Source organism: Malus domestica, chromosome 09 (genome assembly GCF_042453785.1).
Source record: "Malus domestica chromosome 09, GDT2T_hap1".
NCBI classification, from domain to species: Eukaryota; Viridiplantae; Streptophyta; class Magnoliopsida; order Rosales; family Rosaceae; genus Malus; species Malus domestica.
In genome coordinates this window covers 34,635,818-34,663,114 of record NC_091669.1, presented here as the reverse complement: position 1 = coordinate 34,663,114, position 27,297 = coordinate 34,635,818, and the positions used below count along the sequence as shown (strand labels likewise).

The following is a 27,297-nucleotide window of genomic DNA, read 5'->3' as shown; positions in this document are numbered from 1 at the left end:
ATTTGATTGTGTTCTTAAAATCAAACACTTGGAACTTGAAGATAAATGAGAACACCGATAATGTCAATAAAACGTACTACCATGTCTAATCGTGATTTGAAAACAAGAAACATTACATAATCTGTTGTTAAGATATGTAGGTTCATAACATACATACACATGCCTGTTGTCAAGAAATGTGAGACCTGTCAGGCCCCCCAACTAAATCCTACCCTTATGAATCATCCTGTATATCACTAATTTCCATAAGTACAAGACTAGTCATCTTAAAATTCAAGACCAAAAATTACGTCATGAAGGACCTCAACCGTGGTGGAAGTTTTTGCTATGAGAAATACAAAATTTATATCACACAACCGTACCTGCCTACATGACGCGAGGAGAAATACAGCGAGTGGCTCTAATTTTCTAAGCTCTTTTCCTAGGCTAAGCTCATCTTCAACCTCCACACAGCAAGGGCATTATCCGATTCAATATTAGATATTACCCGAGGTGCATTTCTATTTAGGCACAAACAGATATTCAGTAAGTCTTCTTTCTCAAAACAGGCCTCCGCACTTCCTTCTTTGCAGTTGTAGTGAATCCGGGTGTTGGTATTCCCACCGTGGATTGGTATAAGTCCTTCAAGCTTCATAACAAAAGTTGACAACAATTACAGCATGTTCATGAGGACAAAAAGTTCCAGAACCAGTAAGTAGCAGATGTAGTTGGAAGAAAATAATATAACAAATACCTTGGAATGGTGGCAAACAGAGCAATCACTGAGACGCCAACTATAAGAGGGAAAACTGGCGCCGGAGTCAACTCCTGTAGGTCATGGAAGTGGAAGAGGGGAAACAAATTAATATTTCGTTAGCCTAACTCTAAACTCAATTCATAGCCTCACATGCAAAAAATTGAACCATCCTAAACAAACGTAAGCACCACAATAGGTGATATGCCGTTCCAGAAAGTACCATAAAATCAGAAGATTCTATGTTTACATGATTTAAGAAAATAAGGGAAGGGGTGTATAACTTTAAGGCATTGCACTCTTACAAGATTGTTAAAGAACAATTGGAAGGAGAAGTAAAACAAACCTGCTTGTGGTAATCCTCTTCAAATACATATCTGAGGGGGCCAACATGTATACGAGTATTCTGCTCTAAATCAACCTCAATAACCTCGGATTCAAACTTATGGCTGCTTGACGGAAGACTAGAACGAAGCTGCAGAAGGTGCTTACCCTTGGGTAAGTCCTTCACCTGGAAGAAGTTGGAAAGCGGAAGAGGGAAGACATACTCCATAGAAAGGTCACTAGATGATTTGATTTCCACCAGTAGATGTGGATACAGTTCCTCTATTCTCTTTCCCTCAACATGGCAACTTAAAACAGTTGTGTCTGGCTGTTCAAAAACCAGAAAACCTAATCCTTTGATATCCTCGTGTCCAACCTACAAAATTACCAAATCCGTGAATAAACATATACACATGGGAAGCAACATTATCAGGCTTAGTTGCAATCTTCAATTTCTTTTCGGTTTCTAAATACTGGACTGATCTTTCCACTCCATGGAAGTTCGATCTACTATATTGCAAAATTTGCTACCTGCTAACCTTGATGGGAACAGATTCTGGTGATGCACGCTCAATTTTAGCACTACCCAAACCATCCCTTTTCACTACTTTGATTACATATGTTGTGTCAGGAAGAAGTCCTCTCAAACGATAACTTCCAGATGAATCAGTCACTGTTTCCTCGTAATAGCCTTTTGATTCTGATCTGGCCTCAACCAACGCGCCTTCTTTTGGTTGGCCAGACAATAGAGTAACGACACCCATAGCACTGGAAAGAGTATAAATCAACTTAATATCTCACAGAAAGAAGCATAAATTAATAACAAATCTGTATGTTTCTAAATGGTTACACTGATAAAAAAATTTAAAGTACCATTATAAGTATAAATGAAACAGGTTTGGTTTTAAAGATTTCAAAACTTGGACCACGCATGCACAGATAAATATGCTGCGATGTATATAATATGGATTAAAGTCATTTTGGAAAAAAGAAAAAGAACACTGATTAAAAGTCAAAAACACAGTATCATAAACTCATATTAAGATAGTTACCAAAAGCGAACAATGATGACTAAAAGGGGAAGGAAAGCAAAATCAATCGGGCAAAGTTGTACCGCACAAGAATTATATCAAGTTTCAAATCAATTTTATCAATTCTTGGCAAAGGAGAAATCTGTGGATAATGCTACAATCTGGAAATAGTTTAATCCACAGATCCAACAAAATTCCTAATTACTTCCAATTTTTAAATTCCAAATTGTAATAAACATGTAGTTCAAAATTCTTAATATGAAAGAGAGAATGGTTTGTCAACATTTAAATGTGTGATGGCAATAATAAAAATAAACTTTTTACATGATCACGTTGTTAAAAAAAAATAAAAAATTTATGCAAACCAAATACAAGAGAAGACTAATGGAAAACCTGTAAGCCACTCGAGTAGCTAAGAAAATAGCTTCTTTAGACTCCCCAGAACCAAGATCTATCGCCAGTGCTGGAGGAGAAAAGGCAAACTCCTATAGGACGTCAAAAGTCACTTGTTAGGTGGAGTGATTAATTATAGCCTTAGCATACAGATAAACCATTAAATCATGGGGTTTTAGGGGCTTCTCCGTAGCTATATCTTTTGTATCATGATCAATCTATAATGGCGGGCCAAGGATTTTATCTATATGGGGACAAACTTACACTATAAGGACTCGTTTGATGTCTAGGATCGGCTTCGCTTGGATAATCCACTGGATTCAATTTATGTTGAATAGAAATATGGATGTCAGCTTTCGTAGTTTGGTCCAAGTGAACGTAGAAGATGGAAAAGTCACGAAGATGGAAAAGTCATGAAGAAAACTTGTCCCTCTCAATCCTACCATTTTTGTGGGGATTAGGAGGGATAAGTTTTCTTCATGATTTCTCCATCTTCTATCTTCAACAACAACAACAACAACAAAGCCTTTTCCCACTAAGTGGGGTCGGCTATATGAATCCTAGAACGCCATTGCGCTCGGTTTTGTGTCATGTCCTCCGTTAGATCCAAGTACTCAAGTCTTTTCTTAGGGTCTCTTCCAAAGTTTTCCTAGGTCTTCCTCTACCCCTTCGGCCCTGAACCTCTGTCCCGTAGTCACATTTTCGAACCGGAGCGTCAGTAGGCCTTCTTTGCACATGTCCAAACCACCGGAACCGATTTTCTCTCATATTTCCTTCAATTTTGGCTACTCCTACTTTACCTCGGATAACCTCATTCCCAATCTTATCCTTTCTCGTGTGCCCATACATCCCACGAAGCATCCTCATCTCCGCTACACCCATTTTGTGTACGTTGATGCTTCACTGCCCAACATTCTGTGCCATACAACATCGCTGGCCTTATTGCCGTCCTATAAAATTTTCCCTTGAGCTTCAGTGGCCTACGACGGTCACACAACACGCCGGATGCACTCTTACACTTCATCCATCCAGCTTGTATTCTATGGTTGAGATCTCCATCTAATTCTCTGTTCTCTTGCAAGATAGATCCTAGGTAGCGAAAACGGTCACTTTTTGTGATCTTCGCTAGATTGCTCCGGTCATTAGTGTGGATAAGTATATAAATGGATAGAGATAGGAAAGCAAACACAAGATGTACGTGGTTCACCCAGATTGGCTACGTCCACGGAATAAAGGAGTTCTCATTAATTGTGAAGGGTTTACACAAAAGCAAACACAAGATGTACGTGGTTCACCCAGATTGGCTACGTCCACGGAATAGAGGAGTTCTCATTAATTGTGAAGGGTTTACACAAGTACATAGGTTCAAGCTCTCCTTTAGTGAGTACAAGTGAATGATTTAGTACAAATGACATTAGGAAATATTGTGGGAGAATGATCTCGTAGCCACGAAACTTCTAAGTACCGGAGTGTGGTATCGTCTTGACTTGCCTTATCTGTCTCATAGGTAGATGTGGCATCTTCTCTGGAAGTACTCTTCCTCCATCCAGGGGTGGTATCTGTAACTGGTGGAGATGCACAAGGTAATGTATCAATTTCACTTGAAGCTTACTTGTAGTTTCATGCTTGGTCAAGCGCGATACAAACCATGTAGTAGGAGTCCCCCAAGTCGCCGAGCTAGGGGATCTGCTGAAAGAGGTGACAGACAAGGTAAGCAATTAGAGCTCCGGCTGATTGTTCACATTCTCCCTATCTTGCAGGCAGCATGAAGGATAAAGAGAAGAAAAATGAGGAGAGATGATATGGGATACTTTTGCTTTTGAAGAAGTAACTTTCCACAGGCTTATTCTTGAACTGGGCTGGAGGGTTTTTTGGTTTCCTCCAGAGTATAAGGCCGACTGAAGAATTTGAGGGTCAAAACAAGTCCATCAAATCTAGAGTACGTTCGACCCTGCTGATATGGGATACTTTTGCTTTTGACAGAGTAGTGGATGTATCGGCACGTGTGCTGTTACGCTTGTCTCCACATGCTTCCTTGTATCCTTCTCACTTGCCCTATTTGTTCCTCAGGCAGATGCAGTATCTTCCCTGGAAGCATAAGATGTTGAAGATGAGTACTCGAGAGCAATGCCAGGTAAGTAATCAGGTAAGGGGTTCCAGGCAGTCAGTTCCTGGCTGGAAGCTTGATTCCAAGTGCTGACTGATTGCTCTCTTTCTCCTTGTCTTGCAGGTAAGAACAAGGCCAAAGGAAAAGACAGGGAAAAAGCATAATATGGGATACTCTTGCTTTTAACCCTGATGATATGAGATATTCTTGCTCTAGTATAGCTTGTTTACAGAGGTATTATCGGGGGGAAAGAAAGCTGAATATTTCGAAAAGGCTTCGTTGGAAGTGCCCTCTCAGATAAGAGAAAGGGTTGAGCATTTTTGCAGGTCTGCCTGTCCGTTAGGGATGGAGGTCGACATATATAGGAGTCTCCCTAACATCAAGTAATAATGCTATTCCTTTACCCTGCTTGGTTATAGCACGGTAGTGGAAGCTGCCAGCTTCACATGTTTTAACTCTGTCAGAGCACTTTGAAAAAGTGGTCTGTGGTATCTGGAAAGCTGATGTTGCGTGTGAAGATTACAGACAAGCTTTATCCAAGGAGATCCAGCTCTTGAAGTTGGGAAAGTGGTGCCTCTTCGATTTTCGAACAAGCAATCCTGTCGGGGATCTGGCTCTCGAGATTCGGAGAACGATGCCTCTTCGATTTTTGAGAAAGCAATCCTGCTGGGGGTCTGGCTCTCGAGATTCGAAGAGCGGTGTCTCTTCGATTTTTGAGAAAGTAATCATGCTGGGAGTCTGGCTCTCGAGATTCGGAGGACGGTGCCTCTTCGATTTTGGAGCAAGCAATCTTGTTGGGAGTGTTTTCTCGAATGTGAGTAAAGGTTGGACGTGTTTGCTAGTCTACCTTGCCACGAAGCACAGAGGTTGACACACAGGGACTTTCCAATTATCCAGCAGTGGTACTGTTCCTTTACCCTCTCTTCGATTTTTGAGAAAGTAATCATGTTGGGAGTCTGGCTCTCGAGATTCGGAGGGCAGTGCCTCTTCGATTTTGGAGCAAGCAATCTTGTTGGGAGTGTTTTCTCGAATGTGAGTAAAGGTTGGGCATGTTTGCTAGTCTACCTTGCCACGAAGCACAAAGGTTGACACACAGGGACTTTCCAATTATCCAGCAGTGGTACTGTTCCTTTACCCTCTCTTCGATTTTTGAGAAAGTAATCATGTTGGGAGTCTGGCTCTCGAGATTCGGAGGGCGGTGCCTCTTCGATTTTGGAGCAAGCAATCTTGTTGGGAGTGTTTTCTCGAATGTGAGTACAGGTTGGGCATGTTTGCTAGTCTACCTTGCCACGAAGCACAGAGGTTGACACACCGGGACTTTCCAATTATCCAGCAGTGGTACTGTTCCTTTACCCTTGTGGGTAATAATATGGTAGCTAGACCTTCAAAATTTATGTGTTTAAACTTTGTTAGTGTTGTTTCTTTGCAATTCTTTTACCCTTCTTGGTCAGAGCGATGTAGTGGGAGCTGCAAGCTTCACGTGTCTCAACTTTGTCAGAGAACTTTGGCAAAGTTATCTGTGGTACCCATGAGCTACTGTTGCGTGTGGGAAGTGGGTGATTGAACAGTACGATTCATGTGCTTTCTACTTCGTCAGAAATCTTCGACAGAATGCCCATAATTTCCGCAAAGCTGAGTGTGCGTGTGACAGGTGCTGACAAGGCTGGAAAAGTAGGTGCCTCTTCGATTTCTGAGATCGGCCCTCGTGGTCTCTGAGCATCCCAGCTTTTGAGAAAGCAAGCCTCTTCGATTTCTGAGATCGGCCTTCGTGGTCTTTGAGCAGCCCAACTTTTGAGAAAGCAAACGCCTCTTCGATTTTTGAGATCGACCCTCGTGGTCTCTGAGCAGCCCAGCTTTTGAGAAAGCAAACGCCTCTTCGATTTCTGAGCAGGCGCCTCTTCGATTTCTGAAGCTTCGTCGAGTGCAGATTTTTATAGGGGCTGACATTAAGTTCCAAAGCACACTTGAATATCCACCAGTAGAAGCTCCATTCTTGCACTTCTAAGATCTTGATTTGTTCGACCTCTTCTCTCTTCAACACCTTTGAAAATGTCTGGCCCCTCCGACCGTCGTTTTGACTTGAACCTTGTTGAAGAGGCAGCCCCGCCTTCTCCAGACAACATATGGCGCCCATCCTTCGTCTCCCCTACTGGTCCTCTTACCGTTGGGGATTCCGTGATGAAGAATGATATGACCGCTGCGGTAGTGGCCAGGAACCTTCTCACTCCCAAAGATAACAGACTACTTTCCAAACGGTCTGATGAGTTGGCTGTTAAGGATTCTCTGGCTCTCAGTGTTCAGTGTGCAGGTTCTGTGTCTAATATGGCCCAACGCCTATTTGCTCGAACCCGCCAAGTTGAATCATTGGCGGCTGAAGTGATGAGTCTCAAACAGGAGATTAGAGAGCTCAAGCATGAGAATAAACAGTTGCACCGGCTCGCACATGACTATGCTACAAACATGAAGAGGAAGCTTGACCAGATGAAGGAATCTGATGGTCAGGTTTTACTTGATCATCAGAGATTTGTGGGTTTGTTCCAAAGGCATTTATTGCCTTCGTCTTCTGGGGCTGTACCGCGTAATGAAGCTCCAAATGATCAACCTCTGATGCCTCCTCCTTCTAGGGTTTTGTCCAGTACTGAGGCTCCGAATGATCCTCCTCCGGTGCCTTCTCTTTCTGGGGCTCTACCAACTGCTGAGACTTCTCCTAAGCAACCTTTGTGAAGGCTCCCTCTTGTTTGTTTATTTTGACTCAAGTATATGTACATATTTGTAGCTTATCGGGGATATCAATAAATAAGCTTTCCTTCATTTCAACGTATTGTGTTAAATACACCAAAGCCTTCTTCGCTAAGTTCTTTGAATTTTCTTTTGTTGAAGCTTGTATGTTGAAGCTTTGTGAGTGGAGCATATAGGTTGAGGTAATGTTCCCTTAATTTCCCGAGTGAGGAAAACTTCTTGGTTGGAGACTTGGAAAATCCAAGTCACTGAGTGGGATCGGCTATATGAATCTTAGAACGCCATTGTGTTCTGTCCTGTGTCATGTCCTCCGTTAGATCCAAGTACTCTAAGTCTTTTCTTAGGGTCTCTTCCAAAGTTTTCCTAGGTCTTCCTCTGCCCCTTCGGCCCTGAACCTCTGTCCCATAGTCGCATCTTCTAATCGGAGCGTCAGTAGGCCTTCTTTGCACATGTCCAAACCACCGTAACCGATTTTCTCTCATCTTTCCTTCAATTTCGGCTACTCCTACTTTACCCCGGATATCCTCATTCCTAATCTTATCCTTTCTCGTGTGCCCACACATCCAACGAAGCATCCTCATCTCCGCTACACCCATTTTGTGTACGTGTTGATGCTTCACCGCCCAACATTCTGTGCCATACAGCATCGCCGGCCTTATTGCCGTCCTATAAAATTTTCCCTTGAGCTTCAGTGGCATACGGCGGTCACACAACACGCCGGATGCACTCTTCCACTTCATCCATCCAGCTTGTATTCTATGGTTGAGATCTCCATCTAGTTCTCCGTTCTTTTGCAAGATAGATCCTAGGTAACGAAAACGGTCGCTCTTTGGTATTTCTTGATCTCCGATCCTCACCCCTAACTCGTTTTGGCCTCCATTTGCACTGAACTTGCACTCCATATATTCTGTCTTTGATCGGCTTAGGCGAAGACCTTTAGATTCCAACACTTCTCTCCAAAGGTTAAGCTTTGCATTTACCCCTTCCTGAGTTTCATCTATCAACACTATATCGTCTGCGAAAAGCATACACCAAGGAATATCACCTTGAATATGTCCTGTTAACTCATCCATTACCAACGCAAAAAGGTAAGGACTTAAGGATGAGCCTTGATGTAATCCTACAGTTATGGGAAAGCTTTCGGTTTGTCCTTCATGAGTTCTTACGGCAGTCTTTGCTCCTTCATACATATCCTGTATAGCTTGGACAAAATATGCAAGTCTTTGCTCCATCTTCTATCTTCACTTGGACAAAATATGCAAGTCGGCATCCATATTTCCATAAAACATTCATTAAATTTAGTGAGTCATCCAAGCCATGCCAATCCTAAACATCAAACGAAGCCTAACAGTACTAACATAATATGAGAAAAATAGAGCTAACTAGCTTGTAAATTATATAAACAAAACTCTCAATTGCAAATGTCAAAGCCATAACAAGTTTACAAACCCATTGCATGTGGTACCTGAAAGAAAAACTTACTTTTGAAAGTAGAAAATTAGAAATAAACAAGTTTTTATTTCTCTTTTGAAAGTATCTTTGAAATAGTGTAACTTTGTAAAGAACCCTAACAATATAACATAAATACATAAGATGTATACATGTCTTGCCGGTGTGTATTACAAAAACATCAGTCCTTAGGAATTATGTCATTTACACAGGCACACAACATAGATGACTGTATTATATATATGTGTATATAACTATATATACAGAATCTTTAAGATGCATACAGTAAGCTTCAACTGAAAAAATATCATTGTACTTTGGACTAGTCAAAAGATAAAAATGAGAAACATGTCATTGTACTTTAAACTGTAAAAACAATATATATCCTACGGATTTTTGCCTAAACTAGCTTTACAGTCATTTTAATTCCAATGTTTTTTTTAGCATGATACATGGTGGAACTGAGTTTTCTTTTAGATTCTATTTCTAAGCAAAGGTAAGCAATGCAAGTGTGACTAGTTTTGTGACCAACCATAAATATCAGATAAAAGTAACATAATTTTTTTTTAGTAACATGATTAATGATTGTTGAACACGTCTTGTAACATCATAATGCATTCAAAATTACTTAACTCGTACATTCTGAAGATCCAAAACAAGGAGATTAAGGAAAGAGAATACAGGAACAGGAAGAAAAGGAGAATAACTAGCATGTATATCCCAGAAGATAATAGGAATATTGTATTCAGAATGCATATCCTCGAAGGGTACCTTTAGCAGAGGACGGAGATAGAATGTCCCTGGAAATAAGTTGTTAAATAAGAATGCTCCACCAGCTCCAGATACCGAGTTGTTTCTGTAGCCATCATCGCCACTCAAAGATAATAACACTGAAGGAATAGTCTCTTTAGCATCATCTTTAGAATGAATATTTATAGAAATTTGGCCAAGCTTCTGACAAGAAAAGGAATGAGGCCCAACTTGTTTTAAATGATACCCAGGCTGCACAAATTGGAAGACATTAGGTTGATAGCAATGTATTGCAGTTTCACGTATTTCTTGTACTCAGCTCACAAGTGAAAATAATCTTAGTTCATTCCTCTCTTAATCATTGATATTACAGTACAAAATGTGTACCAAACATTCATATGTATTATCTATGTACTTTGACCATCTTAAGCCGTAACGAATTGCAGGGTAACAAGCCAGGAAGAGAGAATCTTAATGATGGAACAAAGATCTCAACCTCTCATTTGTTCTTCATTTAATTTATCCGTAATGAGAAAAACAAAAAGATGTAAGAGTAGGCACAAATATGTCAAAAAGTTAAAAGGTTGTTGAATCACAAGTTTACCTAGGGAGGTTTATACTTACAATCTCCAGACAAAGAGAAGTGCAAGGTCTCCAAGATTTGTACTATCTGAACTATTTTTTTTGAGAAGAAACAATTTTATTAAAGAAAAGAGAAAAACACAGAAGTGGATAAGAAGTCCACCAACAAATTAGAAAGGAAAATCCTAATAGGAATTGGCTACAGTAGCCAATTCTAGACCAAGCTCACTTAACTGCTGCTAACAAATCCCACAGTATTTGAGATAGAGAGCAATTATTAAACTCTTTAGTAACCGAAGCCCAAAAAGATGCCCAATATTTAACTCTCCCCCAAAGTACTTCTGCCCCCACTCCAGTATAGTCTTCAAAAATCCTTTTGTTGCGTTCCAGCCATATATTCCAGAAAATTGCCGATACCAGGCAACCCCACAAAGCTTTGGATTTTTTCCCTTTTCCAAGTGCCTTGAAATTGGTGCTTCGTAGCTCAAAACACCCTTTAGGAATGACCCAACTTACTTTAACCTCCTGAAACAGTTTCCACCACAGTTGTATCGAGTAGGAGCAATGAAGAAAGATGTGATTTACACTCTCCTCCTTAGCTTTACATAAACTACACCAATGTGGGGATAAACACATCATAGGGTTTCTCCTTTGAATTTTGTCGCAAGTGTTGAGACTCCCATTGGCCACAAGCCATACAAGTATTTTAACCTTCGGAGGAACTTTTGATTTCCAAATCTGAGAGTAGGGTGGATAATAGTGCACAATCCCATTGTTGCTCAGTACTATCTGAACTATATATCTCTTAAATTGCTTTACTAGATTTTCTTGGTCTCCTACACAGCACGTTTTAATCCTTGTAAATTCCAAACAAATTTTACAAACCACCACCTAGAATCCAAAAAGTGCACAAAGTGCAAAAAACAATAATCAAGTCATCGATGTTCAGATGCATCACCTTCAAGATGGTTAAAAAAAGTACACCATGCTGGACACTTTATTGCAGAAAGTAAATTAGGTTTTAGTAGATGTCCAAACCTTTGAAGCCTGAACGTGGTATGTTACTTCATCATATAAAGGTCCGCCAACAAAAGAGCCATCCATTCCCGTGGTAGTCTCCAGTACTATTTCACCGTCCTTAAGTTGAGCAATGTGGCTATCCCCAGCAGCAAGAATCTTAATATGAACTTCAGAAAGAGGAGGAGAGACTGATCCTGTAATATATAAACCCAATCGACCAGAGAATGGAGGGATTGAAGCTTGGCAGCCATCAATTGTAATTAAGACCTGAAGGAGAAAAGTTTCAAGATTAATCTTCGATAAAAAAAACAATGGACTTTCATTTCTTCAGTTGGAAAATCCAAAACCAATACATACATGATATTGTCTCGGATAAAACAAGATCTTCCTCATCTCATCAGTTCTGCAAAACATCATAGCTCGAGTCAGAAGCAAAAAATGGTGAAGTAATAGCAAACAGTAACACAAATGCAGGACTACACCAAGTTTTCTTTGCAAGAAGAGAGAGTAAATCTTAAAAGGATAAAGTAACAATTCAGTGCTCATAAGAAACCAAAAGACAGTATGTAGTAGACACATCTAAACATTTGAGATGTGCAAGAGCCATGACTGATCAGTTATAAAGAGAAACAATTAACTATGAACCTTGGATCCTTAGGAACAAAGGTAAGTCTTTCTCCACGATTGGCCCATGCAGAATATTCATACACTATAGCACTTTGATCATTTCCACTGGAAGTGAGCCTAGCTGTGGTCTCATCTATAATACTGCCCCCGGCATTCAGAATATCCACAATGAAATTCTCAGGTACCTCGCCCTCAAATGAGCTTGATGAAACATTGATTTGTCCTTTAACAAGATACTTTTCTCCTTTCAGATAAATAGCCTGCAAAATAAATAAAAGATGTGAGGGGAAGGAGATTTTAATTAAGCAAGATCACTAAAAGTGGGGAAAAAAAACAACAAATAGATAACACTATACCGATGGGTTTAAAGTATCAATCTTAATTGATGAGCTCCCAAAGAAAATACACGAGTTGACAAAATGAAGTTCATGCACTCCAGGATATTCTACACATATATTCTGGGAACCTTTCTGCAATTCAAAAAGAGGAAAAAAAAAATTCAGATGCCGGTGCATATGCAACTTAGTTTAGATCACTGGGGGCTTATTAAATAACAGAACAAACCTTAATTTTCAAATTAATGGAAGAACCATCTGGCTGAATCATATAAGCATCTACATCATGGGTGGAAATGACATTGAGCCAGTAACCTTTTTGAACAAATTCAATTCCTTTTACATCTTCCACACCAACATCCACATCAATGGAACTTTTCTCCCAACACCAATTATCTTCTACAGCTGTGGATTCTTCTGAATTGTGTTTGACCTAAAGTAACAACATACATCCAAAGAAAACAAGCATATTAACAGGAATTATACCAAATGAATGCTAATTCTGACTAAAACTTTTTTTTTATCATATGGGCAGAGACGAATGAAAGCTAATTCAATAAAATGTAATGGGCAGAGACGAATAACTGTACCTCAAATCTGTATTTCCCTGGGATGACATTTTCGAAGTGAAAATCACTACTCTCATCAGTCAAACTAATTGTCCTCTTCTCTTCATTACGTTTACCAGCTAAACCAACAAGGATAACAGAAACAGATGTGCCACACTTCTCCTTGCAGGTTACAGTTCCACGTACATTGACCAATGCCTTAATTAATGACAAAAAGAGAGAAAAATCAAAACAGAAAAATAGTGAGAAATTGAATATCTAACATAAGCAAGCACAATGTAGAATACTTCAGAGTTTTATGTTGATGGAAGAAGCGGTTTTGTGTCCATCTCATTTGCGCTAATAAATTACTAGGCAAATGAATAACTAGACCAAAGACGAATGCTTGTGTGGCTAGTGGCGCTCGGGAAGGTTAATACTTGTGATCAAGTCCAAAGACGAATGCCTTTTGCATGCTTCTCCCCCCATTGGTGCACTTTGTGCAAATCCGGGGAGGAAAGCGCCAACCATGTTTTCCTCCATTGTCCGTATAGCATTCAACTCTGGTGGAAATTGCTCAAGGAAGCCGGAGCAAGATGGGTCACCCCAAAGGGTTGTTTTGAGCTCCTAAGCACTAAATTCGAAGGCCTAGGGAAAGGGAGGAAAGCCAAAACTTTGTGGGGATCTCTGTTGATGGCCCTCTTCTGGAACATTTGGTTGGAGCGTAATAAAAGAGTCTTTGAGGATTACAAGGGAGTGGGGGTTGAGGAGCTTTGGGATAGAGTAAAACACTGGGCAGCCCTTTGGGCTTCGGTTTCAGTGGAGTTTAGAGATTACAATTTCTCTTCTATTTTTAGGGATTTGTTAGCAGCCGTTATTTGATTTGGTCTAGCTTTTCCTCTGTTCAATTAGTTTTCTTTAGGGGTCCTTGCTAGTTCTCTTATAGCCCCAGGTGGATATCTTTTCCACGTGGTTTACTTTTTCTCTTTTGTAATTCTTTCGTTTTATAAAATTCTATCGTTTCTTTTCAAAAAAAAAAAAATCAATCTGAACTTGTATGAAAAGGTATTCTAATTCATGTTAGAACGCAGCTCTTAGTGCATATAAGTATGTGCAAGCATTGAAGACTCAAAGATAAAAAAATAAGAATAAAAAAGAAAAGGGAACTATCATTGGCACTCGAAAAATCTAATTGTGCATTCATAAAAGTATTTTTCTTTCTAACTATAGAAAGTTTGGAGTGCACAATAAGATTTTTGGAGTGTCAATAACAATTCCTAAAAAAAAAAGTTATATTTAATAGGAAAACAAATATCCGTATCATTTAAGAAAAATCACCTGAGAAAACTTGACGTTCAATAATGGACCTTTGACAGCAACATTGATATAAGACGGCAAAAACATTAGGCCAGAAGCACTGTCAGGGGTAGCTGCTATAGCAGATAAACGATATTCACCAGGTAGGACCTGGGCATAAAAGACAAAGAACATGTAAATTGCATACACAATAGGGGTTAAGTTTGGATCCACAATACATAAGCCAATGAATGCATGGCTGAAAACCCACCTAAAGCAAGCAAAGCAAGCAAAAAAAAAATTACAGCACAAAATTAATTTACTATATTGATAACTGCTTACACAAAAAAATAAAGAAGTTGTACTTCTCCACCTTATCATACAAAGACTAAGTTGGTTCAAAGAACTTTTCTTTATAGAAAATTCTAATGCAGTTCAAGCAATCCTAGGATCAGACCTGGATTCTAAAACAGGAACATGTCAGTTCATTGACCAAACAACCTTGCATCACTTCACATATGTAGTAAGTTCACACTTGCAGTTTCAAACACGTATAAATTAAACTAAAAGGAGCAAAGAGTAATTAATTCTGGCTTCAATCGTTGAGAACTGGGCCAGTTACCCGTTCTCTATCATAACCTCAATGACACGCCCAGAAACAAAAGACCACCTCCTTATTGCACATCAAACTAACATACCTCAAAGCAGAAATTTCCACTTCCATCAGTCTGTTTCACTTGCGGTTTGACATTTTCAGGGCCACGCCCACGAGTCAAAGCTACCTAAAATTTAAATATGAAAATATTATTCCTGCATATAGCATAGAAAGAAGAACATAGGGAATGTGATCTTTACCTTTGCCTTGTAACCAGCACTAACTATCTGAACCACACCACAGACATCATAGGAAACTGCTTTAATATCCATAACTGAAGCCATATTTGGTAATACCTGGATCAGCAAGCAAAGTAAGAAAGAAAAATATAACAGAGCGCAATTCATTATGATGGAAACCCTAGTTAAACGCAGAATACTAAACATTGAAGCTTCTAATGACACATAAGAAGGTAACCTTGTTATAGAATCAATGTAAAAGTTCAGAAACAGATTCTCATAAAATACTCTACCAAATAGTCCTTCAAACTGCTGAACTTGTAATGCTCCTTTGTGGCTTCTATTGCATAGCGATTGGAAGTAACCTGCAACATTCAACAGCTAAGTAACCTAAATTCATTACCAATAACAACAACAATAGTATGTTATCTAGTTTAGAACCACCAGGGATGGACTTGTAAATCTTTTGCAAGGAGCTTGAGTGCAACTCATCTCTTTCTAATTTCATCCTGCTCCTTTGATTTGAAAGGATAAAGACCACCCAAGGCACACGTTTGATTTGAAAGGATAAAGACCACCCAAGCTACATGTTCTATCCTAGACAATTGATCATAGCAAGGCCATCACTTGCAATATGGTTCAAAAGAGACGACTTAATACATGCCTTTCTTCCCATTGGCATATCATGCGTTGGGGTGAAGCTAAAATGTAGTTTTTTTTTTTTTTTTTTTTTGTTGAGGCTTAGGAAAATAAGATTGTGTTTCCCCTGTCTCGTATAACTGTTTAAGGAACAGCCAATAGCAAACACCAAGGCACTATCGCGGTTCCTCTGGTGGAGGTGAAAAAGCCAAAATATTGGCCATTTGTTGAACGAAATGCCAGAACTTTTCAATAAAATTACCGGGCGTGAGCTTTTGGGCTTTTTCATTATTTCATTGTGTAACAAAGGAAGCTAACAGGGAGGGAAAAAGGTAGATACATACCTGGTCAAGCTTGTAATATCCTTGTTTGTCAGTGATGGACCTTTCATGACCATCAACTTTAATTTTAACACCTTCAACACCTTCATCATTTCCATCCACAACTCGTCCCCCAACAGAAAATCCAGTGACCTACACAAAAGAAAATATAGAAGATGAAACTGTCAAATATAAATCCAAACACAACACAAGAATAACTAATGCCAGCATACACAAATAAATTAGATAACATTTTCAAAGGGATGAAGGGGCTTCTAATTATCTAATCTAATTGAAATCAGTGTGAATAACATATCTGTAATATAACTTTATACAAGTATACATACTTGCAAATGACACTTTCACATTGATGGATGGGCAGCCAATCAATAGATTTAACCCAAACCAAATGAGGCTAAATGACTTATAGTAGTTATATACAGTTTAATCTTGTATACTTTAAGGGCCTGTTTGGTTCATGGAATGAGTTATTTGGGAATACACTTCCCATGCATATTCCTAATAGGTTGGGAATGAAATGATTTCAATCCTTTATTTGAAAATGCCAGGAAATGGTAACAAGGAAATACATTTCATTTCCATTCCAATTTTGGTTTGTGTAGTAATAGGAATTAAAGTTTTTCCTACTTCTCAATAATACCCTTATTAAAGAAAAAAAAACACCAAGAATATTTAGACAAAGTTGTGGTTGTAGTTAATTATGAGGGTAATGTAGGGATGAGAGAGCAATAAATGCTTTCGCAAGGCAAGTAAGAAGCAAACCCAAGGGGGGCAATGAGTTTCTTTCAACTTCCCCCTTAATGGGAGTTTGAAACCCATGTGACATAAACATGATTAGAATTCACATGAGTGCACTTACCACAATTGGGAAATTATATAGCCATTCCCAAGCTCGTAATACGTGAACCAAACAGGGCCATAGAAAAAACAAAAGTATCTCCGGAAGACAGATTGTGCAACAAATATTAAAACACCAAATGTCTGAATTTTGACCTCGTAGGCCGCTATGCATCTTACCTGGAACTTCTGAGGAACTGTCACATGTTGATGCTCAACAGTTATGGACATGACAGGAGGTGAAACATCAAATACTGTGTTTTCCCCCTTGTAATAAGGTATGAGCTCATACGTTCCTGCCAATGATTCAATGAAACTGAACTGAGCACTAGGTTCAATTTGAAAGCAGTAAAATTAGTGAGATGCAGATGCTGAGCATTTTCCAAGCAAGAGGGCTTCAAACCAGATGAATCTTGAAACTTCATTAACAGAATGAGGTGGCACGATAACTAAGATTTGTGACTATGTCTATGACATAAGATAGCAAGACAGTGGTTAGCGAAAAAGATCATCTAAATGTTTGTCTGAACATAAATGTTCTGCTCTTTGTCTGCACCCACTACCCCCTTTCTTTTAACTTTTAGAGGGTAAGAGGTGTCATTTTGTCTGCCAACCAGAATTTTCTGTTAAGGTTTTCCAAGGAAAAATAAGTTGTGGTTTTCTGCAGTAGTTGCAATCATCTATCCGGCGGACCTACACATTGATGTATAATGTTGTTCGCTTAGTATTAAAAGAAATGCCAAATGCAGCTTCTATATAGTTTGTTGACCACAAACTCCAAAAGTATCAATCTTATATGATTTAAAATGCACCGATTAGTTAAACATCTCACTGGAACATCTACCACAAACAATCAAACTTTACTAATACATAAAGCGTAAAGAAGCAGAAGTTATAAAGTAAAGAGGACATATATGGGGAATAGTGTAATGGAACTGCCTAAAATAAACCAAATAAACAGAAAACGTATACAATTACCACAAGGTATTGATTTAAACATGAACATCCCATGAGCATCAGATATAGCATGGCACAGTGCCTTCCTCGTTCCAGAAGAAGTTCCAGAACCTTGGGGACAATCTACCTCTAAGACGTCATCCGAGTATAAATAAACGTGAACTCCCAATATTGGATTTCCCTATCCCACACAAGAAAAAAGAAAGAAATCAGTATACAGTCTAAGTAGACAAACTAGAAGTCCAATTTAACCTGACCACCACCACATTAGGGGAACCAACATCAATTAGAAGAAAACAACTATAAATAAATCAATCCACCTCTAGTACTGATGGATGGATTTCTCAAGTCATTGGTTGCACATATTTAAGATAGGGACTTGTAGACAAAGCAAATTGTATGATGAACAACTGTCATCTCTAAAGTAACATTTTTACCTGAGAAACAACAAATCCACGAATATCATACCCAGGGACAAAGAAAATGTCATCCACTATGTCATTTCCGAACCCCAAATTCACCTGCAAGAAGTATATAATTTCCACATGAGTGTCATTTAAATTTGTAAAGGCTTATCAATGGTAACATAATATAATCTTAAGAAACCATGTAAGATCATATAATCTTAGAAAACCAAGTAACTATTATAATCTTATAAAACCAAGTAACATGTTATAATTTTATAAAATCAAGTAACCTAATATAAGATAACATACTCATATTTGGCAAGAAAGGCCCAGAGAAATCCAATGGAAGATAAACACAACACACAAGTCCAAAAGAAAAAAACAATTATGGCACAAGAAAGAATAATAAATGAACCTTTGTTGAACCTCTTATTTCAACTTTCAAGTCAGGGTGCGAAGCACGTAATTCATAATTTCCTGCACACAAGAAGGATATTTGATAACAAAGTTATTTATCTGCTGAAAATGGACTAAATGAGAGAGACGAATACAAGGTAATCTTTCGTTAATAAAAAGGGTCTTGGAACAAAATAATGATATACAACCTGCACGGTGAAAATTGCAGTTTCACAAGGGAACCAACTAATCATAACTGTTGAAATGTACGGGACATATTGGAAACATAATCAAATTAGAATACCTTTTGAAAGGTATGTGACATACTGAAAAGATTTATGAATTGTGGTACAACATAAGCTCAAGTTTTGTACCTGGAATAATATTTTTGAACAAGTAACTCCCCCCTGCTGATGTTATAACAGAAGAAACAACACCACCAGAATCAGACAAAAGTTCAACTTCAATATTTGGAGGACCTCCATTCTGAACGGAACAACTCCCTCCACCAACCGCTCCCACTACTCTACCAGACAAGGAGAACCTACCCACATGTACCACAAGGTAGTTTATACCAAATGCCCAAGGCAAGGACAGAAATGCTTATAAGATCATGCAAACTCAAATAAAAGCAAAAGAACACACCCTGTAAACTGAAAGTTAATATCTTCACTGCCATTGCAGCCGGAATCATCAACAATAACAGGAACCTAGAAAACACTACTGTTGTCAGATTCTGACAAGCGCAAATTTTGAGTCAACGAACCACATATAGGAATAGATAGAAAGACAGAGAAAAGAAAAATTAATAAACCTTGTCTGGGTTCCATGACCATCCCTCTGGGCCGTTAATTTTAATAACAAAAGAGCCCTGCATTATCAATAAGGGCAACGAGAAGCATTGAACAAACAACAGAACGTTTCAGTCAAGTAAGCAACATCAAGTGTGTGGCTTTTCGTGATCAACTCCGATAATTTTGAAAACAACACAAATCACCACTGAAGCATGAGAGCATGTGAAATGAAAAGATGCAGCGAAATCCAAAGCCTCGAAAAAGAAGAAGAAATAATACCTTGTCATATACGGGAATGAAGTAGTAACCATTGGGAGCACATTGAGTGCTATCCTTCAAAAACCCATCAACTGTCCGAAGCTCAACCTAAAATCCCAAAATCAATTTGCAACTTATTCGATATCTTGTATCTGGATTTGCATTAGTGACGAAAATTCAGTAAAATTTGTTTTACCGTGATGTGAGAAAAATCCAATTTAGCATCGGTGGGTTTCCTGGCCTTGATCAGAGAAGAGCGAGCCTGCAAGTTTACGGTGCGATTCCTTAGTCGATCAAGTAAAAGGGTAAAACCCATTAGCTCAAACAGTGAAAAAGTTGAAGTTATTTAACCTCGACGAAACCGCCGCAGCCGTGGACTGAATCGGCGAAAGTGGTAGCGAGGGAAGAGATTGCGAGGAAGAAGAAAAAGAAGAGTAAGGGTGAGGCCTGGTCTTTGATGGCCATTTGGCCTCCGTCGTGTGCGTGTGTTTTGTAGTTGAGAGATTTGCGAGGGCCGAGAAAAAGATGTGTTTCTCTGAAAGCAACGACGCAGATCTGGCTAGCTTATATGATCCATCATTTAAAACAACAGAGAGAGAGAGACAGAGAGAGCGAGCTTACGAATCAGTCCGCAAGAGAGTGGAGACTCGAGTATTTCAGTACAGTGACTTGTTTTTCTTTCTTTTTTTTTTTAAGGATATTTGACTAAACCAACATAACGAGCTAGTAATGGTTGACATTGAAATTGTTAACAAGAGTGGAACTTAACACCACCTTTTTGTAAGGCCATTCACAAGTAGCCCAAAAATTAAGTTTGATTCCACTTTTGTGGCAATCAAACTCTTGTATTGAGCTGGAAAATTTGTCTTTTTGTAGTTGGTAATTTCAATTCTTGAGTTCAATATATTATACTAATTGTTGGAACTGTACATCTATCAGTATACGTGTGTTTGAAACTGCATATTCATCAATATACATGTGCTAAAAAGCTAGTGAAAAGAAGAAAAAAAAAAGGAAATTTGATGAAACATTTGTCATAATAAGAATCTCCTCCCTTCTTACAAATTTTAAAGAGTACAAAGAAATTGAAATAAGTAAGTGCAAAATAGTAAAAATTCAAAAGAAACAACCTGGCCCTTTTATGAACTTGTTATAAATAAAAAAATTATAATTAAGCTTTTTTAGTAAAGAATTAAAAATCCAATTGTTGATGCACAAAACCGAAGGTCTTGGGACAACGTAAATCCAACCGTGAATCTGCAAGTAATGTAAATAACACAAGATGTATCGTGGTTCACCCCAAGGTTTGGGCTACGTCCACACTGATTATTGTATTTCTCTTAGAAGTGAGGGGAGTGAGAGAGAGAGCTTCTGAGAGTGAAAGAACTCTTCCCATGGCCTAAGAAAATGGTCTCCCCTAATTGTGAGGGTGAGGAGTCTTTTTATAGAATAATGGTTCATCACTTATTACATATTTGCCCCTTCCTTTATTACATAATTACATTTAAGTCCCTTGAGTATTTGTACGAAATCTAAATACGGATGCCCTAAGTATGGTACAAACAGTAGTCCCCTAAGTCTTCAGTCAAGATAGTCTTTTGGCTGGAGACTTGAAATTTAGTCCATGTGTGGGTCGAAGTAACTAGATGTTGTCTAGGGATGATACTCGATATGAGGCGGCGCTCAAAGTGAAATGATGTTCAACCAGAAGTAGCACATGTTGTGAGGTTGCTCGGCTTGTGGCTTATGTTGCCTTGGTTGGCTCGGCTTGTGGCGTTGAAGGTGAGTGAGTCCCTTTTATAGATTAAGAGCTCGCTCCTCAATACATAAATGATGGGCTAGAGTTGATGTTCGCGGCGAAGCGGTTGCTCCGTAGGCGGCGATGCTCTCTAATGAAGGTGAGGGAGTCCCTTTTATAAAATAAGGGCTCGCTCCTCAGTCCATAAATAATGGGTTAGGAGTGATGCTCGCGGCAAGACGGTTGTTCAGCTGGCGGCGATGCTCTCTAATGAAGGTAAGGGAGTCCTTTTTATAGAATAAGGGCTCGCTCCTCAATACATAAATGATGGGCTAGAGTTGATGCTCACGGCGAGGCGGTTGCTCCGTAGGCGGCGATGCTCTCTAATGAAGGTGAGGGAGTCCCTTTTATAAAATAAGGGCTCGCTCCTCAGTACATGAATAATGGGTTAGGAGTGATGCTTGCGGCGAGACGGTTGCTTAGCTGGCGGCGATGCTCTCTAATGAAGATGAGGGAGTCCCTTTTATAGAATAAGGGCTCGCTCCTCAATACATGAATAATGGGTGCTCTCTAATGAAAGTGAGGGAGTCCTTTTTATAGAATAAGGATTCGCTCCTCAATACATAAATAATGGGCTAAGACCCCAAGTATTTTTCATGAGGCCTAGTTGAGGCCCAATATATGGTGTATAGTGTAGTCCCCCAAGTCTTCGGTCAATAGAGTATGTTGGCTGGAAACTTCAAATTGAATCCATGTATGGGCCGAAATGGCGATTGTTCGGAGTCAGTATTTGTATACCCTGCACTGAAGCTTTGTGGGTGAAGCTTTGCAGGTGAAGCTTTGAAGCTGGAGCTCTGTGAATGAAGCTTTTGAAGATAGAGCTTTTGTAAATGAAGCTTTTGAAGCTAGAGCTCTGTAAATGAAGCTTTTGAAGCTAGAGTTTTTGTAAATGAAGTTTTTGAAGCTAGAGTTTTTGTAAATGAAGCTTTTGAAGTTGGAGTTCTGTAAATGAAGCTTTTGAAGCTAGAGCTTTTGTAAATGAAGCTTTTGAAGCTATAGCTCTCTAAATGAAGCTTTTAAAGCTAGAGCTCTGTAAATGAAGCTTTTGAAGCTGATTGACATAAGCAATGCTCATGGATGTTGACATGAGTGATGCTCATGAATGTTGACATGAGTGATGCTCATGAATGTTTATGTATGATTGATATGAGTAATGTTCATGAATGTTTATGTATGATTTGAAGTACTGGGCGTACTTTTGATCACCTGGTTGGTGATAATAGCGGCGGGGTGCTGAATAATTTTTTGTAGTACTGGACGTACTTTTGGTCACCTGGTTGGTGATAATAGCGGTAGGGTGCCGAATAATTTTTTGTAGTACTGGACGTACTTTTGGTTACCTTGTTGGTGCTATTTTGGGCTTATGGGCCTTTGCCCTCCACACAACATTCCAACCCATTTCTTTTGGGCTTTGCCGTTTTTTTTTAACCCTCTGATGGGGTTTATACAGATGTCTCCGAAAGATAAGAAAAATAAATTACATGTTTTCAGCATGTTGATGGGCATCTTCTGGTCCAACAGAAAGTGGAGACGGGAAACCTTGGTGGGCATCTTCTTATCTTTAATCATGTTATCCCGTGGGATAGTGGAGTAGTAGAATAGTGGAGCATCTTCTTTTCGGCTTTTCCTTTTCTGCTTTCTGCTTTTCTTTCTGATTTTCTTTCTGTTTCTTGACCCTCTTTTTTGGTCTCTAAGCTGTCATGCATGTGCACCCTTGAATCTGCAGGTTGGCCACGATGGTGATGTTATGATGGCATCATGCCTTCTAGTAGCATCTTCGGATTGGGTTATCTTCATGCGTCGGCTTCAGCTTCTGGCTTAGAAGCTGACTCAAAACCTGGCTTTCGTTTATGCTCACAGATTGGTTTGCCCAAAAGAGCTTCTGGTAGCATCTTTGAACTGTCATAGCAAACAGTTTGCTGCAATATCCTGACAAGATCAACATTCACAGCTTCAAAAAGATGTTCCAAAACATGCAATCTGAGATGGTCTTTCTGAAATTCGATCAAATCCGGAAGGTTGTCGAAGACGACGCTGTACTTGGAATTATTCTCGACCATCTTCCCTATGACCCCAGTCCATTACCCATCTCTGTAATCCACATCTACCACATCTCCCTCCTCGAAATTTCGGTCAGCGAGTTGTGGCGGCGTGGGCTTCAGGTGCTCCAAATCGACGTACTCCTTTGCTCATCTGCAGATTTGACATATGATGCTTAGGGGAATAAAAATGAGGCAGCATGGTGGGATTGGATAGAGACCTAGCTTCTAAATGATACGTGGGATTGAGCTGCCGAGAAGCTTCGAGTAGTAAGTTGAGCATTTTGGCATGGGATTAGAAGGGTTTCTTCTGGGTTTTGGATTGAAACCTGCATAAAACTCCAAATGTGTTGAAAGATATCGAAATCACAATACTGGGTTTTGATGGGTTTTTTCCGTTTTAGAGAAAGGCTAACTCTCCTAGTGAACTCGCTGAGTGGTTTTGAACTCAGAATACCACAGTCCTTTAAACCAGAGCAGCATAAATGAGTGAATTGTTGAGGGTACGAAAGTTGAGAGAAATCCTCGGAGTGGGACCGAGAGAGTTCCATGATCTGTTTATCCATGAATTCCGTCGTCTTTATCGTGCTAGGAATTTTCTCTGAGATTTTCTGGTACTTTCCGTCGTGTTTTATGAGAATCCAAACAGCTGATTGTGTAATGCTTAGTGGCCCGACGGAGATGCCTACGGAGAAATGACCAGAGTTTGAAGCGGAGCCACAGAGGCTGATTCCTCAAATGTTCTTGATATGTTTGCTTTTGCTGCTGCTGGAGCTTTTTGAGGGCTAGGATTTTGGCGCTGGTTTGAACTCCGAGAAATGACTGCGGCGAAATGGAGACCTCCATCACGGCTACGTCGCCGGAAATTTTCGATTTCTTCATGTATTTCCCCATATCTCAGGCCTTTCTGGCCTTTCTGCGTTTTCTTCGAAGTTGGAATTTGGAGAGAGAGAGGTGATGACAATTGACGGAGGCGACATCTATTAGAGAGAAAAGAGAGCGAGAGAGAGAAAAAAAGAGAGAAAGAAAGATCTAGATCTTTTCTGTTTCTGGGTTTTTTGTGATTTTGCAGATTCACGGTGGAGGTGAAAAAATGAAAGAGAACCAACACAACTTTTCGTATCGATTTCCAAAGACGGCGCCAAATGTTGATGCACAAAATCGGAGGTCTTGGAACAACGTAAATTTGACCGTGAATCTGCAAGTAATGTAAATAAGACAAGATGTATCGTGGTTCACCCCAAGGTTTGGGCTACGCCCACATTGATTATTGTATTTCTCTGAGAGGTGAGGGGAGTGAGGGAGAGAGCTTCTGAGAGTGAGAGAACTCTTCCCATGGCCTAAGAAAATGGCCTCCCCTAATTGTGAAGGTGATAGGTCATTTTATAGAATAAGGGCCCCTCACTTATTACATATTTATCAATTCCTTTATTACATAATTACATTTAAATCCTCCGAGTATTTATACGAGATCTAAATACGGAGGTCCTAAGTATGGTACAAACACCAATAAAAAATAAATAAAATACAAAGGAGTGCCGTGCGCTTTAATGGGGTGGAATTGCTCTTACACTACTAAAGATTTGTCATGACTGCCGGAGGCCCAACCCATCAATGAGCTGTCAAAAGGCCCAACCCATCTGTCAAGACTTTCGACGACAAGCACCTCCCATCTCTGCAACTTTCTCACTTTCACATTCAGATGTCCCCCCACTTCAAATTCAACCTCCAAAATTCGCACTCCCCGCCACCACCTCCATATTCATCTCGCCGTCGACCACCATCATAACTCTCTCTCCTACATCTTCCACATCCACTCAACACCGGTCCCACTTCCATGGTTCCACCTCGAAATCGGACCTCCCTGAAGCGTAAATCGACTCCACCTCCAGCCTAATTCAAGGTAAGATTCATGTTTGGTTCTTGGTTTTTGAAATTAGGGTTTTGTATTTGGGATTACGTTTGTTATATATTGGAGTTAGGCAGACACTAGAGAATTTTGGCTGCTAGAAGTCATATCATCTTCGTATTAGAAGAGGAAGAAAAAGAAGATGTAAATTGTTATTTGTGCAAAAATATGTGCAATTTGGGGTGTTTGGTCGTAATAATCTGAACAAACTTTTAATCTTCTACTTTTGGAGGTTTCAATGGCAATTCAAGAGGTGGAGTTTGCACATTTCTCATTTGTTTTGGCATTGGATATTTGATTTTCATGCATTTTGCATTGATATCCCTATCTGTATCACGTTTACTGTTGCATTAACAATTAGGGTTTCCAATTTGTGATTTATATTTTATATTGGGTTTTTAAAAATTTGCAGAACTGGGTTTTTGACATTTGCTTGAGGTTAGCTTCAAATTTCAATTGTGGGAATGAAACGTGTGACACCGTGAACTGAATTGTGGAGTGATTGTGTGAAATAATGAATGTGTCGAAACTTGAATCCTGTAGCTTGTTATGGATTCTGAAATGTGCCCTTTATATGTTATTTGCTGATTGATGAATGTGTTGATCAATATTGTGGCTGATTATAATTTACATGCTGAACTGAAATGTGTTATGTGTTGATTAATATTTCAGCCAATATTATTAGCTGGTAGTGTTATTAGAGGTCAGTCAAATTCTCAGGAAGCACAGAAGAAGAGAAGCAATGAATGTGGTAGCGAGGAGCGCGTGGAATGTGTTGAAACGGTCCAGTCAGGGCGTGGAGTCAGTGACTCAGTTGGGGTACCATCGTCATGAGCAATTGAGAGGGATTCGGGTGAAGGTGATGAACGGGAACCTGGAGTGGGCCCTGACGGTTATGCAAAGGAAGATGACATCGAGTGGGATTGAGAGGATGATAAAGCGGGAGCAAACCCACCACCTCAAAAACTCTGAGAAACGAATCTTGGCTCGCAAGAATCTCGAGCAGAAGCTCCGGTCTCAAGACCTTGCTCGCAAGCTCAAGGCCGTCCTCCTCAAGAAAGTCAGGTACCCAGTTTCAGAACCACAAACTTCCTTTGTTTGCTCTCATTGAAATTTATTGATCAGTGATTGGGTTGCTGGATTATGATTTATGCATAAATTTTACGACAAAACCCATATGCTATCATAGCTTTATTTGCCCATTATCAATGTGAATTATTGATTAGTAATTGGGTGAAGTGAGTTGCAATAGCTGGAATAGAGATTAGGGCGTTTATTGTAGGTTTACACTACATGATTAAGAATAATGGAAGGTTTTACTGTATTTAAGCCTTTTCCCAGCTTGTAGTTTGTTTTGCAGTTCAAGTGTTTGAGGTTATGCCTTGGAAAGACAACTTTTGCTTGAGTGCTTAGTTTCGTCTTGTAGTTTGTCGACTACCCTTCCAAAGCGAAAAACAACTTTGAAATTTTACTCAACCATTTGTTTGTTTTGTTTGCTTCACCAATGGTGGATAAACTGAAAGGGAAGAGAAAAATTTATTAAATTCTCCAACTTTCTGTTTGGTTATTACTAGATTTCTAGATTTCAGAATGTAGACAAGGATCTACAGCCCAAACCAAACAAGGGCCATCTCTTCACAAGGTTATAATGTTGTCGATGGAGGTTTTTTTGTTCTTATATTTACACTTGTTGCTTACCTAGTTTGTCTTTCAAACTTCCTTCTTATGTGACTATTAACTCGTATGATGTCTTTGTTGTTTTGGATTCTTGAGTATTTTCTTTATGTCCTCTTCTCATGTTCTGAATTTATTTTTTGCAGAGGCCTGTGAGAACATCATTCGAGCTGATTTTGGATGGTCTTCTTTTTGTTCTGGAATTTCGTCTTCTTTTTGGTCTTTTTTTTTTAAGACAGTCATGTTACATTTGAGAAATGTTATTCCAAATGCATCAGTTTTTCATCGCTCTTCATCACATCAGCTACAAGTCGCTTGCGAGAATGCTCAATTTGTTAAAATTGTACATTTACTTATGTGACTGATGTGTTAACAGACTGCTAAATGGAAAATAAGAACGGAAACAATGAAAAGAAAAATTCAATGTTTCACGCTTCTGCTTCTCGTCGTCTGCCCCTAATGTATTCCGAGGTCCACCAC

The 27,297-nt window shown here is 39.3% G+C and overlaps 2 protein-coding genes across 5 annotated transcripts; one reads left to right on the top strand and one right to left on the bottom strand.

Moving 5' to 3' along the window:
- Positions 1-61: 61 nt before the first annotated feature.
- On the bottom strand, positions 62-20,063 carry LOC103421970 (uncharacterized). 2 transcript variants are annotated; one of them, XR_011571030.1, is made up of 27 exons: positions 19,749-20,048; positions 19,594-19,659; positions 19,419-19,505; positions 19,160-19,216; positions 18,991-19,055; positions 18,720-18,889; positions 18,365-18,426; positions 17,980-18,063; positions 17,564-17,723; positions 16,766-16,881; positions 15,752-15,880; positions 15,062-15,133; positions 14,790-14,885; positions 14,633-14,716; positions 13,977-14,105; positions 12,681-12,857; positions 12,320-12,523; positions 12,112-12,225; positions 11,774-12,015; positions 11,486-11,531; positions 11,147-11,395; positions 9,548-9,778; positions 2,482-2,573; positions 1,589-1,825; positions 1,080-1,433; positions 734-807; positions 62-628 (listed from the first exon to the last, which is right to left on the bottom strand). XR_011571030.1 is itself a non-coding variant. In XM_029108673.2 (27 exons), exons 1-27 carry the CDS (start codon positions 19,860-19,862, stop codon positions 523-525), a joined length of 3,609 nt encoding a protein of 1,202 aa, XP_028964506.2. In that variant the 5' UTR covers positions 19,863-20,063; the 3' UTR covers positions 62-522. The 2 variants fall into 2 exon arrangements, 1 of the variants encoding a protein (XP_028964506.2); XM_029108673.2 differs by having other exon boundaries at positions 1,597-1,825; positions 19,749-20,063.
- Positions 20,064-24,886: 4,823 nt separating this feature from the next.
- On the top strand, positions 24,887-27,258 carry LOC103444272 (uncharacterized). Of its 3 annotated transcripts, none has more exons than XM_070804968.1 (4): positions 24,923-25,137; positions 25,556-25,581; positions 25,816-26,208; positions 26,964-27,258. In XM_070804968.1, the coding sequence occupies exons 3-4, from the start codon at positions 25,886-25,888 to the stop codon at positions 26,971-26,973; spliced, it is 333 nt and encodes a 110-aa protein (XP_070661069.1). In that variant the 5' UTR covers positions 24,923-25,137; positions 25,556-25,581; positions 25,816-25,885; the 3' UTR covers positions 26,974-27,258. The 3 variants fall into 3 exon arrangements, with proteins under 3 accessions (XP_008381424.1, XP_070661069.1, XP_070661068.1); XM_070804967.1 differs by having other exon boundaries at positions 25,556-25,682; XM_008383202.4 differs by lacking the exon at positions 25,556-25,581 and having other exon boundaries at positions 24,887-25,137.
- The last annotated feature ends 39 nt before the right edge of the window (positions 27,259-27,297 follow it).

Coding starts and splice junctions, on each gene's coding strand:
- LOC103444272 (XM_008383202.4), top strand. CDS start 25,886: ATGAATGTGGTAGCGAGGAGCGCGTGGAATGTGTTGAAACGGTCCAGT.
- LOC103421970 (XM_029108673.2), bottom strand. CDS start 19,862: ATGGCCATCAAAGACCAGGCCTCACCCTTACTCTTCTTTTTCTTCTTC. Junction 19,056..19,159: donor GGTCATGGAACCCAGACAAG/GTTTATTAATTT, acceptor AGTGTTTTCTAG/GTTCCTGTTATTGTTGATGA. Junction 17,724..17,979: donor GTGGATTTGTTGTTTCTCAG/GTAAAAATGTTA, acceptor TGTGTGGGATAG/GGAAATCCAATATTGGGAGT.